General features: G+C 41.8%; 1 protein-coding gene across 1 annotated transcript in view; it reads left to right on the top strand.

Moving 5' to 3' along the window:
* suclg2 (succinate-CoA ligase GDP-forming subunit beta) overlaps positions 1–13,795 on the top strand; it is an 88,503-nt gene that overhangs the window by 46,043 nt on the left and 28,665 nt on the right. Inside the window, exons 8-9 of the mRNA XM_036531080.1 lie at positions 1,616–1,777; positions 3,063–3,205. Coding sequence (XP_036386973.1) covers positions 1,616–1,777; positions 3,063–3,205 — 305 coding nt within the window. The remainder of the gene's footprint in view (positions 1–1,615; positions 1,778–3,062; positions 3,206–13,795) is intronic.

Here is a 13,795-nt window from a genome sequence, read left to right as displayed (position 1 = left end):
ATCTCACTGTTACACCAAGGCACTATTTCAGACTGTTTTTACACTTTTGACAACTACAAAATAGAACTCGCGGAATGCAAGTTGCTGCCTTTGATGCATTGTTCAAAAAGGGAAGTTATAGTTATAGATCTGCAGCATCAAGGAATGACATGTCTACACGACTTTGTAGACAGATAATTGTTTATAAATATTAATGACCATTGTTATATTCTATATCTGAGCTTTTTTCATTGTTAAAAGTGGGTGTTGTACAAAGGAAACAGTGATTTGCAGCAGTGGTAAAGTTGTTTGTTGTTTTTTAGTCTGGCTTCTCATTAAAAATTGCATTTACTTTGTCAGTTTTTTTTCTACATTTTGTGCATGTTCTGAATGGTGATAGACATCTGTTGAATGACAGGATGGAAACAAAATGCAATGTGAAGGAAATCACAGGGTTACAGCAACACCCCAGCACAGGACTTTCACCAGAGGGTTGAGGGTCATAAAGAAAGGTTGAGTTCTTTATGCGTGCCCACATTGGTCTGCTTTTCCAAGGGGAGTAAAAGAACGGGAAATGTAAAACTCTTCAAATTGCATTCTTTCCTATAATAAGAGGTGACTGGGCGCAGAGCACATCATTTGAAGTAACTGCCTTGTATGACTCCAGTCGTGGGAGGGAGGACATTTTTCTTCTCAGAACACGGCGAATGTGCGTCGGGTTTATTACGTTTGGGAGCGCGAGCCTGGCTTTATTTCCCAGAGAAGAGTCATTACCCAGTAAATTTACAGTGGGTTCCAGAAAGAACCAATGTGCTGTGACTGTCATTTTTCTAGGCCTGTTATGCACTATTGATAGATGTAGGCCCCAATCATTGTGTAGAAATGATTGTTTTATTTTGCGTGCCGAGCACGGCAGAAATCCACTGAGCGTTGCGAATTCTGAAAGCGCGGTACCACTGCCGCACAGGAGAGAGAATCGCATCTCGAGTCGATTAGCTTTTTTAATGAGGAAAAATGATCAACATTTTCCCCATTTATTTATTTATTTACTTGCTTACTTATTTATTTACTTATTTATTTATTTAGGTAGCTGTTTTTGTTCTGTGGCCAAAATTAATTTTGATTCAGTTGCAGAAAATGGCATAGTTTACTTTCCAGTGTAAAATCCACATTCTGTTTTTGCTTTTCCCCCTCAGCGTACGGTCTGAATGAATGATGTTCGCTGAAACGTGGGAAGGAATGCTCTCCCTGGTGATGGAGTAGGGGCGTAGTGGAGCACAGACACTTTATTTGGATGTTCTATAGACCCAATTTCCTTTCAAAAGCACCGAGTGTTTAATCAAATGCCGTGTCCTGTCCAGGTGCTGTCAAACAGGTCCACATCGGGCCTGTTTCTGAAAATAGCTTAATAGATGCGGCCTGATTCCAGCCGCTTGGTTTGCACTGTATTGTTAAAGTTAGTGTAATAACTGTTGTAGTAATACTCATTGTCATTTTGGTTCAACTGTGATTGTAGAGACTGAACAGGTGAGGACGCAGGTGAAGTCACTGTAGCAGTGCATACATTTGCGACTTTCATTTATCCCTCTTCCCTCTCTCTCTCCCCTCCCTCTCTTTCACGCGCACGAACGCACAGTGGTCTGCTTTGACGCCAAAATAAACTTTGACGACAACGCCGAGTTCCGGCAGAAAGACGTCTTCGCCATGGATGACATGACAGAGAGCGACCCGACCGAGACGGAGGCTGCGAAGTACGACCTCAAGTACATCGGGCTGGATGGGAACATCGCGTGCTTCGGTAAGTCCGGGCAGCCTCTCCCCTTGCATCCTTACATGTCCATACACAGCATCAGCCCACGGGCAGCATGGGGTAGGCCTCGGGTCCACCCCCTCAGGACCATGCTAAAGCTTTAGTGCGACTCAGTGGGCACAGATAAAATGACAAGCATCTTGTTTGCTGCAGAGCCTTGATGCTGGAGCCATTGGGGTTAATCACTGAAAAGTTTGGGGGTTATTTACATTACAATGCATTACATTATTGTCATTTATCAGATGCTCTTATCCAGAGCAACTTGCATATCTGTTTACATGTTATCCATTAATACAGCTGGATACCTACTGGGGCAATCGTGGGTTAAGTACCTTGCCCAAGGGTACAGCAGCAGTGCCCCGATGGGGAATCAAACTGGCAACCTTTCACTTACAAGCCCTGCCCCTTACCGCTATGCTACACTGCTACCCCTTGTCCCTTGTTAGAAATCAGAAGTTGATAGCTGATCTCTGAGTGGCTACGCTCCCCCAACTCGTCCTGAAAAACAGAAAGGGTGAGGAAGCGTACGGCACATGAGCCTCGTTTGTATCTCTTCTCTGAGCCCAAATCCTTAAAAAGACAATATGGAGCTGATGGCCTCCTTTAAAAAGCTTTGTAAAACCCACCAAAGTGACAGCTGTTAAACTGAGTTTCCTTTCATTGAGACTTCTGTCAGAGTGCTTGCCAAGCTGCAGTCTCAGCACTGATAAACTAAATGAAGTAAGACGGGAGAGTTTAGCAGGAAAGAGCTGAATCACTTGGCTTGCTTACTACACAGGATGCTGAATTATTATGCCGTGTTGGCTAATGCCCCACAGAACCAGTAAGATAGAGCCCCTTTTAATCAAGGCCTCTTTTCCTCATTTGGGAATCTAGTAATTGGGATCTCGAATTCCATCTATACATGACTATTATCCAAATTAGAAGCCAGAGCTTAAAATGCTTAAACAATTAAAATGCTGTTCTGTTTCAGCTAGCATTTGTTTCAGCAAGCTTTTGCCATTACATCAGGCTTTTAGATTTCTACTGCTTATATTCAGTTAAAATACTACGCATGTTAGTTTTTTTAATGTGCATATTTTATCATCATTTCTTCATGTGAAATAACTGACACAATACGATGCTTTCTTTGACCTTTCATTGTTGGATCCCTCCTAAGAGGTGAATTCTTTGGTGATCGATCACCTTATAGGCCAAGGTTCAACCCTTAACCTTTGTGTAATAAGGCTTTGTGGCGCTTTGACTTTATCTGACCTTTGGCCTGATATCTCAGTGAATGGTGCCGGCCTTGCCATGGCGACGTGTGACATCATCGATCTCCATGGAGGCAAACCCGCCAACTTCCTAGATCTGGGAGGAGGAGTGAAGGAGAACCAGGTGTACCAGGCATTCAAGCTGCTCACTGCGGACCCCAAGGTATGGCTCTCCTGTATCAGTGCCAGCACCTAAATAGGACAACGCTTTATTCTGCAGTGTGTTTGTCACCACTGACCCCAGTCCTTTACTCCTCTCTGTGTGTGTCACCATCAATGGCAAGGGAACAAACCCTTCTCTGTAAGAGTGTATCATCAATCAATAGAGCTGCTAACTCACTTGATACCTCAACAATATATCAGAAGTTAATGCAGTAAAGAGCTCTAGTATTAGTTTGCTGTATGTTTGGAACTTGACTTGTATCCTGTGCTCACTTTGTGAAGGTGAAGTTGTTTGTTTTTTGCCGTGCGGCACGCTACATTCATAATCGGTTCAAGGAGCTTCTGGAAACAGCACAGACAGATACCATACTTTGCAGTTTGCTCGGTGAGCGATAGAGGCTCGTTTGGAGAGAAAAGTGGTACTGCGTACTGCAGGCACGCAGAGCTTGCCAACAGTAGAACGTTCAAACATTAGTGATCTGTATACAGATCCACATTATGTGCAGTATGCTGACCTAACACTGTGAATTTCATTGCCTGGTGGTTTTCACTGAAGTCTGACTGTGCTGTGATTTCATTTGGTGTTGATCTAGTCAATACCCGCTTTAGATTCATAATTAAACACAACGTTCTTGTAAAATGGTTGTGTCAGCGGATTCTCTCCCAATGCATAATTATTACCTCTCGTTATGAATTAAAAGCTTTAAACCCCATTAAATATGCATGATGCAAGGGGAGATTCACTGTTGTAAGTTTTACAGCTAAAAAGAATCTTGTTTTCTTTCTATTTATGTTTGGAAAAGGAGAAGAGAAAAATCTGGATTTAATAATGTCTCCATCCTCTGTTTTGAAGAAGTACACAAAAAACTTGTTCTGACGCACACACACAAAAAAGATGAATTTTCAAGTAATGCTAGTTTAACATCCTAGGTGTTGATGTATTATACTGTCCTAACATCGGCGGTATATTTATTATTTTCGGTCTTGTATGAATTCATCTCATGTGTCCTCTAAAAATCCAAAGTAAAAGTGTTTCCTGCTCAGGTCTGAATGTGTGATCAAATTCATTTATTACGTCTGACGAAAATATAATATAAGTAGATGCTCTAAAAATGTTTCTTTTCTGAAAGACTGAATTGTGTATTGCAATTATTCCTCTGAAAAATGTCCCGTCTATAATTTAGCATAAACGTTATTGATTTCCATTTAAATTCTTTCCATTTCCTGGTACAAATAGCCTTGCTGCAGTTGGGAGGAAAAAGCTCTCCCACTGTAATGGAGAGAGGATTGACATTAGAACTGTGTACTGGAATTTGCATTTCAGGGGGATTTTGCAGGTTTTTAGAGAGACTTCAGATCTGTGGTGGGAATCATAATCATTTGATTCCTGGCAGGATAAAGATACTCTTTTTCATTTCTCTACCTATATTATCAACTGCTGACAATCTGCCTTATTTCTTTTTCTTAACTTATTCATGTTGGAATTATTGTCAGCGGTGATATTGTTGAAAAATCCTGTTTTATTGATTATAGGTGTACTGTACAGAAGGAAATGTGTTCTTTATCATGAAGTAGTCTGATACATGATATTGTTATAGTATATACTATAGTTTTCATAACTGTTTCCCTGTATTGTGAGTATATTGCACTATCCTCATTGGGTAGTATATACAAGTATGAATGGAGAGATTGAGTTTGTCTTAGGGGTGTCAGAAACTGTAGGTCCAATTCTTCCAATTATTTTGGGCAGTAATTGCAATTCTAATCAAACGGCTGTCTAACTGCATAATTCAGTGTAGCACTTCTGAAGATTGAAAGTACAGCTACATTGCTAAGAATGCTATCTTTTTGTTTGCCAGCACAATTTTTGAACACACAGACATTTTTATGCTCTGCTAAAGTGGTGAATAATTACGTAAATGTCGCAATATTGTCATTCTTCCAGAGCCATGCAAAACATCAGGTCAGTAGTCACAAAGCTTTCCTTTTTATTGGACCATTAGGATTTTGAGTCCCACCTGCAAACAAAAGCGTACCTGCAAATGTGCCCGGTGACGGCTCGGGGCAGGAGGCAGCTGCTGCCAAACTCCCCATCAGGCGAAGCCATCAAGCTGATGGGGGTCGAGGAGGGGGCGGGGAAAAAACAATTAGCATTCACTGCCTCTGCAGGGAGAGAGGCATTTTTGGAAGTTAAATAGACGTACTTCTGCTTTCCTTTCGGGTGCCGAGGCGATTAGTGACACCGCCACCGGAGTGGCATGACAGAGAGATTGTGCTTGCCAGAACTTTCTCTGCGCTAACAGGAGTGTTGGATAAAAGCATCAAATTGTCACAAGAAGGGATGGGGGTGGGGGTGGGGGTTGGGCGGGGGGGAAGGGGGCTGGAGGGCTTGGGTTGGTCTCAGCTAGTTGGAAAAATCATTATAGCAAGCGCTGGATTGCAAAAGTTTGGGAGCGCCTGCCATATTCTGCATTTGAGTTCCGTGTCGTGCCTTACTTGCTCTTTGATCTATTTAGCCCATTTTATTGGAACTGTATGATACTGCCATAGTGTGCTGTTTGCAGAGAGAGCTCCTAGGATTGGAAGTGATGTGGCTTATTTTTTTTTTTTTCTTCTTCGTGTTGAACTCGCATTCATTTGCAAAACTACAGAGCACAGGAAGCAAATGTACCGCAGTGTTACAAATTGATGTGTGACTGCTGCAATGAATAAATGTACTAGCTTACACATTCAGTCAAAACCACAGAACACAGTGAACCGTATGACTCAGAGGCCTGTGTCCTGTGATTGTTAGCTTGTCTTCATATACATATCATCACTGTGAGCCTCTTGGTTACTGTCCTCCATATTTATCTGGAGTTTTTGCTTCCTCCTTTGTTATAGTGTTTTTGACTTTGGATTCAGAAACCGGGTTAACCCAATGACAGCACATTTGAAGTGCAGGTGAGCATCACTCAGTTAGCCTCCGTGGTAGGATAGCTTTGACTTACCTTAGCTTCAGCGACTATGAGGCTGAGGGCCATGTGTGTGACCGTTTAAATCCCTGTGCGACCGTGTAGAGCCACGTTTCTTGCATCAGAAAGCATCCCCTTCGGCTGCTGATCAGACTTGCCCAGTGTTAGACAGACAGCGCACTGGCACAAACTGTGTTGTGCTACTGAATAATGCATCTAAAAGGAGAGGGGACCTTTCAATGGTCACAGCCCTGTATTTCATAATAGATAGATTATATAACTGTTCAGCAATGTTCATTGTCCATCCCCCAGACATCACGGAGACAGGTCTGTTTTTTTTCAGTCTTGCTTTTCAGGGTGATTTCAAAAGAACAGGTTTCACGGACAGAAGGGTTTTTTGTGTGTATATATTTTTTATGTTGCGATATTATGCTTTGGCGACACAGGCTGATAAAATAGACCCCAAACACGGATGCACCTGTAGGCTGTTTCCACCAAGTGCAAAACAACTATCCTAATACTTCTCTCTCTCTCTGTCCTCAGCGGAGTACTGAATTGATGTTTTCCTGACTTCATAGCCATTTTATCCTGAACAGTGTTTTTCGGAGTAGGAGCAAATTACTGAATTTCAAGGTGTGCGCCCAGGCCCGCTGCAGTGGAAGTGATTGGCCTGGTAATTGTCACCTGTGGGCATTTACCTGGACAAAGTGCTGCCAAATTACTACATGCTGACGGTTATTTAAGGTTAACAAGAATGTTCTAAGGGAAACTGAAATAAAAAGGCTCTTCTGTGCACTTCAGGTGGAAACTGACGCATTAACATGAGTTCATTTGGTCTTGCTCAGAGGCAGATTGGAACTGATGTTGCAGCGTAGCGTGTTGTGTGTGCAGACCATATGTGTGAATTAGAGACGAGCGACTTGCGCTCACCTGTGTCTTAATTGATAAAGGCAGATGCAGGGGTGCACTCGCCCGCACTGAGGTGTCACCTGTGTCTTCGCAGGCACATGAGTGCAAATCAAGCACAGGGAGAGCAGGGGATGACGGTGTTGTGCTGAACGTCAAAACAATCTTGTCCGATTCCGCAGATAAGTGACTGTGTAAACAGTGGGTATTCGGCGCAGCTTCATTGTCAACATGTGCTATTAAAAATTGTAATAATTCAGCAATCTCCTATTTTCCATTTCCTTTGATCTTAAAAGATATCTTATTACGCCGTTGCATAAGGCTCCTCTTCTCTCAGCGGTGCTGTTTTCAAAGGAGAACCCCAACAATACACAGGCCCTGATTATGCAAGGAGAATGTTTTTTCATAACCTAATGTCAGACGTCTAATGAGAAACGCTGTGGAGAGCGTTAATGAGGGGAGCCGTTTTGATGATGGAGGGGGAGCGTCTGGTCCTCGACTCCAGGATGAGCCTGTGTCATCACTATGAGGCCTGCATCACGGGCGAGAACCGCACTGTGCTCCTCCTGCTGCTCATTACCCCAGTCACTGTGTGCTCAGCGTGCGCCATCCCACCCCCATCCCATCCCGGTCACGCTCCCCACCGCCCCCGGGGACCCCCGCCAACGGAGCCGCGTCGTCAGCACCCGCCACTCAGAGCCTCCACCTGCCCCCCAAAACCGGGGGGAACTCAGACGCCTGTCTGTCACAGAGACAAACAATAAAAAAATCTTCAAAAACACGTCTCTCCTCGGTAATAGAGTTCGCATCCTGCGTGCCGCGCATTAGGAGATGCCAATTGTGGAGACTGCACCTGGGGTCTGGCTAGATAACGACCGGTAAGCCGGTGCAATCGCCAGCCCGGAGAACTTTTAACTGGCGAAGGTCATTAAGAGCGCCGTCTGTTAAAGTGAGTAATTGCTCTTTGAGTCCGTATACAGGAGCAGCTCTGCTTTGAGAGGGAGGGAAGGGGGGGAAAAAAAAAGTTTCTGTTAGCGAAGTATCTGTGAAAGTAATCTGCTGTTGGGATCAAGCGCTGGAGAGTTAATACTGAGGGAGGAAGATTGGAATCGGAGTGCAGTGCCGCTGCTGTGCTGCAGCCTGCAGTCCCCTGTCAGTTCCCCCCTCAGCTCTGAGGCCGTGCGCCCTCCGCCTGGCTTCCATGCGTTGCTTTCTAACGCCCTTAGGCATGTTTACAGAACCAACCGCAAATATTTTTCCAGCCGATTCCCACATAAGCAAGGTCATTATTTATGATCAGTGTGAGAATATAATGTTAGAATATATATACATGTATATATGTAAGTATATATACACACACACACACACACACACACACACAAACACACACAGTATGCAGGTGTACTCATTTCTGTCTGAAATCCACTTTTCTGTTTAAGAGTCTACACCGGGAATTTATATTTGTTTGTTGTTAAAGTAGGAATGCCTCGGTAGATTTCTCCTCACAATGTAATTACTACATTTGCTTTTGTTTATGCATTGTGTTTGTGGGCCATTTTCTGTTGGAATATGGCTGTAATCTACTGAGAGAGAGCAGAATCAGAACTTTTGTTGCTCCAACTCTTTAATAGCAGTAGCTCCATAATATAACTCAGCCTTGAGCAATAAGTCAGAGGGAAGAATTTGAGATCATTTCTGAAGATTACTGACTGCTGGTAAAGAAGATGTCTACTCTCTGTTTCTGTTTGGGCTTACAAGTGAAGAGTGTCTTCTATGTATAATATACAGTATAAAAAAAAATTGTAGTCAAATATATATATATATGTACACACTGTGTGTATGTGTATGTATACATACATATATATATATATATATATATAAGGACATCAATATTTGCAACCCGTCATAAATGTGAATGAGTACTAGTTAGTTGATGCCAAGACTAATTTTGTTAAACAAGCTAATGGGTTTCATTTGCATATATTGTTTAACATTTCATTCAGTGCTCGCCTCAGACTCCTGAGGTGGGGTCAGTGCCATTTCATTTGAGTCAAATTCAAGAAACAAATTCAAATTCAGTTCATTAATTCATATAAAATGATGGGCAATTTTCAATTCATTAGCTGTATTTCATTTCATTCCCTAAATTGAAATGGTATTGACCCATGAGCATCTTGGTATGGTTTTTGCATTTGAAAGATGGTCTTTATCGCAAGACCTTGGCTACCAATTCTTTGCCCAGACGATAAGGAGGGGTTTAAGGGGATTGCGTTTGAATTGTAAACCTCCTTTTGCATTAAAGCCATTTCACCCCTCGAAGCAGACCATGGTTGTTATTCACATATGCCACTGAGTTCAAACGCAGGAGACCAATCGAAGTTCCCTTTGAAGCGAATGTGCATTTGCGAATATGACCTTGACAACAAATTCCAAGTATATTACATTTTTGTTTCTTACACAAAATCATGCAAATGTTACTAACAAAAATGTAACACTTATTATAAAATGTAACGACTTATGTAATGACTTATTATTCAGTCACACTTAGTGACTCCCTTTTGTGTTAAATTTGAGCCTAAATGAAGATTTGTACATTACCAATGCCATCTGGTTCTTAGTGGTGTTTGCCTAGTCTAAAATTATATGTATTTATAGTTCTTGTTTTTTTCTCTGTCGTGTGATACCTTACTGTTTGCTGAAATTGATCTCTTTCTCTGAGTACTGTAAACTCCATCTCTTGTATTTAATCTCGTTGCTTATCTAATTAAATCAAACCGGGACTGACTTCAAAACCAAATTATATTATAACAAAATAATGGTTGTTTTTATTGCTGCTTGATATACATTCCTTATCAGATTGAATTATTCTCTTTTTTTCACTTTAGGAGGAAGAACAAGAACTCTCTAAATTACACACTGAATCGATACATGAATGGCTGTGAAAAATACTCTTTCAGAATGTAAACTTGCAGGGCTTATCACATTTCCTGTGCCCATTTTGAATGCGAGGAGCAGCTCATCAATTATGTTTGTAAGAGGCTGCATCGATGCCCGGTGTGCTACGTTTCACTCCGCTGTTATTAATTAGCTCTTTTTTTTTTTTTTTTTGTTTAAATCCGTCTGCCAGTTAACTGTGGCAGCTATGCGGAGACAGCACGGTTCCTCTCATCACAGACCAAGGAAAAAGCGAGGGGTTTTGAGTTTATTTCTTCATGGGAGACGAATGTTCTGAAATGATAAACTGCCGCGTCCCTTTGTTGTGTGTTTCCTCTCCAATTTCTCAGCATCTGCTGTGTCTGTACACATGTATTTATCACAGTCCGGCACTGAAGCTGATGTCCTCCACCTGCCTTTTTCGTTACTTCTTACCTCCGGCCTCTTTACACATTCTGCATTCTTTTATTGCCCATTTATTCCTTTTTTTTATGCAATACACCTTGCTTCTTTTCATGCTTTTATTCCTTTATTTTATTAATGAGACCGTTTGTTTCTATTGCTTAAGCAACAGGGATTGGAAGCTATAACCCTGGCTTTGTCAAAAATACAGAGTCTGAACCTTCATTTCACACCATCTCTCCCCTCAGATTCGGCAGAAACTACAGGATTTGCTCTTGGTGTTGGCTGGGCCTGTTTTTTTTTTTTTTTACCGCTCGGCTTTTGTTCAGTTTTGCGACTGCTTAAGCCGCATTCCTGATGAGACTGCGTTTTTATGCATGTAAGGAAAAGGCTACAGAATGCACATCAACAGAGAGGGAAGACAAAAAATCAGTCAGTGAGAAAGGGTTAAAATTCAAATGAAGCGCGGATTGTAGCCCTTATCGAGGGTTGGGCCAGGGGACACGTCTGGGTTTGGGCTGCTGCTGCTCTGTGCAAGCGCCAGGGCACTGATGTGGCGCTAATAGAGCAGATGAGACAGTGTTCTGGCCCCGATCCAGCTCGTAGCGCTGGAGTGACAGCCAGAGGCTTACACCGTAAAGTGCACACCCTTTGCACCGGAGACCCAGGGCTCTGTGTCAGGAACAGAGCCCTGCTACTCCTGAATGGTTTGGTTGGTGGACCGCTGGCCAGCCGGTTGTATTACCGCACCCTGGATAGGCCACTGCTGTTTTCCTGAGGCAAAGAGCTTTTTTTCTTGTTTATGCTGGCCAAAAAACAAAGCATTTACAAAATGTTCCCGCTTTTAGTTACATGTTGGTTATGCCTGCACAGGAGTAAATTACAGGATGTCAAGAAGCCTTGCGATATTCCAAAGCATTGCAGTTCACAGACTGATGCCTTCATTTATGAAAACAACACTGGTCTAGGCCTAGTAGTTAAATGAAATTGGATTGTGACCAGAAGGTTGCAGGTTTGATTCCCAGATGGGTCACTGCCATGGAACTTCACCAGTGTGTTTGGTTAGGGTTGTCTAAAACACACTAGTAATAATAGCATTAAACTAAGAAGACAATAAAATTGAGCAAAAACCTGAGCAAATGTGCATTGATATAACGTACATGTTGATGGCATCAGACTGATTAGATTAACCTGATCAGGGAACAGCCCTTTTCTCCGGCTTCAGACATGGAGAAGCAGACATTGAGAAGATATAAGAGTGCAAACCGAGCTCATGACTAGATATTCACACCTGTTTGCAACACAGCACCTCCTCGTCAATGTCAAAAAAAAGCAGAGTGCAGCATTTTTGCAGCAATATGCGCTACACATCCACAGAAGTCAATGACTGTAAGTCTCACAAAGTGTCCCCTCCAAGTTTCAAATAATGAATGAAGTTTTTAAGCTCAGGGGGAATTTGGTGTCAGTATTTGCCAATGAGTCCTGGAGGTGACACTTCAATCAATGATGTTTTTTTTTTTTGTTTTTGTTTCTTTCCTTCGTCCTGAAGGTTAATTTGGAATTGGATTGTATTGCCGAGGGAGTTTGCGAGCGCTTGGCGATCCATGAGATTGATCCTCGCAGAGGGACACAGAATGCATGCATCTAGGTCTGGTTTCTTGAATACCCAAAGATGCTGTTCTTCACAAGATGTCGTTCTGTTCTAACAGTTCCTACCGTAAATGACTGTCCTGCTGTCATTTGTGTATTCAGGTAGATGATTCAGTTTTCCCAACAGAGTTTCTCCTCTGTGGACTCCCCATCAACACCTTACAAAGACTTGCTTGATTGAAAAATCTCTCATCTGTCATTCTTCATCTCAGAAAATCAATACTGGATCTGGCGTTGGAGTTGAACTAATTGAGACATTCTCTTACTGTTATTGCTGTATGAATCGTTTTGTCATGTCAACAGTTGTCCCAAATAAGCACTGGAGGATAGCTACCAATTTCAGTTCCACAAAAGGAGGACATGGCAAGGATTCATTAAAATGTATAACATAAAGCACAGAGAAGGTTGAAGGAATCAAACATAAGATCATTTAGAGATTCTCACTTTATTTTTATTTTCTGTCTACAGTTTTCCCTTCATATTCTTTACTAGAGTAAATACAGTATAATTCATAATTGAAAATTCATCTGAAGTATCTGTACATTCTGAAAAGCTACTACAGAAACATGCAACAGGCAATTTAACTCTCCAGCACTGGCTGTGAGGTTATTAAGCATGTATATGTAATCTTAATCAGAAACCCCTCTCAACCCTTCTCTTACTGCTCAGCATGTCATCTAGTGCTGTCGTCTTCTTCCTTGTGTTTTGAACTGGACCTTCTCCATACTTGCTTCTTTCACACCTATCAAGCCAACCAGTCTGTCACCTTACAAACTGTCTCGCTCCTCAGTCTGTTCAGTGGGAGTATTCTGTACAGTGCAATTAATGTATGGATTTACTATAAATGAGTTATTCCACAAGGATGCCCATTTCAGGAACAGAATGGATTTCAAACAAATGATGATTTGGAGGCCCCTTTCAACCCCTTCTGTTATTGCTCGGTGTTTATCAATGTGCCATCTTATATCGTCTTCTCTCTTTCGAACTGGAACTTTTCCATATGTGCTCCTTTCACACCCATAAAGGCAACCATGAGACTGTCACCTTAAAAACTGACTCACTCCTCAGACGGTCCGTGTAGTGGGAAAGTTCTGTAATGTTCAATTAATTTATGGTGTTTAAGTACTCGCCAAGGATACCCATTTCAGCAGCAGAATGTATTTTCAACCAAATGGCGATTGTGCAAATGCCAACCTGTGCAACACTGAACGATTTTAAAATTGCACTAGTGCTACTTCTGTCCATGTAAGACAACAAGGCAATTAGCCTTTTTTTTCCTTGTCCTTCTCCTTTGTCCCTTTGCTTTATCTTAGTAGGTATCCATTTGGAAGATCTTTTTGACCAAAATTTCTTTAAAACATACTCTTGCCTCACATAATGACCAGAATGCATTGTTCAATATCTCTGACGATTGTCAAAAGATGGCAAATCCCTTTACATCTACTTGAAAAAAAGTTCTGTATCACGTAAATGCGATAAGTGAATGTAAATGAATACAGAGCAAAATTCGTCGTTAAGCCAAAGATCTAGTCTATGTCTTGATTGCAAGACTGGGTTATGTTTTAGCGCCATATTAATTTTAAATTACAGTGAATTAGCCAGTCAACAGACAAGTGCCCAGCATTCAGTGCAGTGCATTCTGCAAATTAGAGGCTGAAAAGAACAAAATAAATGGTTTAGGCTTAGCTAAACTACTACAACTGAAACTAAATTAGAACTGCAGCTTTTAATACGTAATCAACATT

The sequence above is a fragment of the Megalops cyprinoides genome, chromosome 6, assembly GCF_013368585.1.
Source record: "Megalops cyprinoides isolate fMegCyp1 chromosome 6, fMegCyp1.pri, whole genome shotgun sequence".
Lineage (NCBI taxonomy): Eukaryota > Metazoa > Chordata > Actinopteri > Elopiformes > Megalopidae > Megalops > Megalops cyprinoides.
Note: the sequence above shows the minus strand (reverse complement) of the source record. Positions and strands in the feature narration are given on the sequence as shown.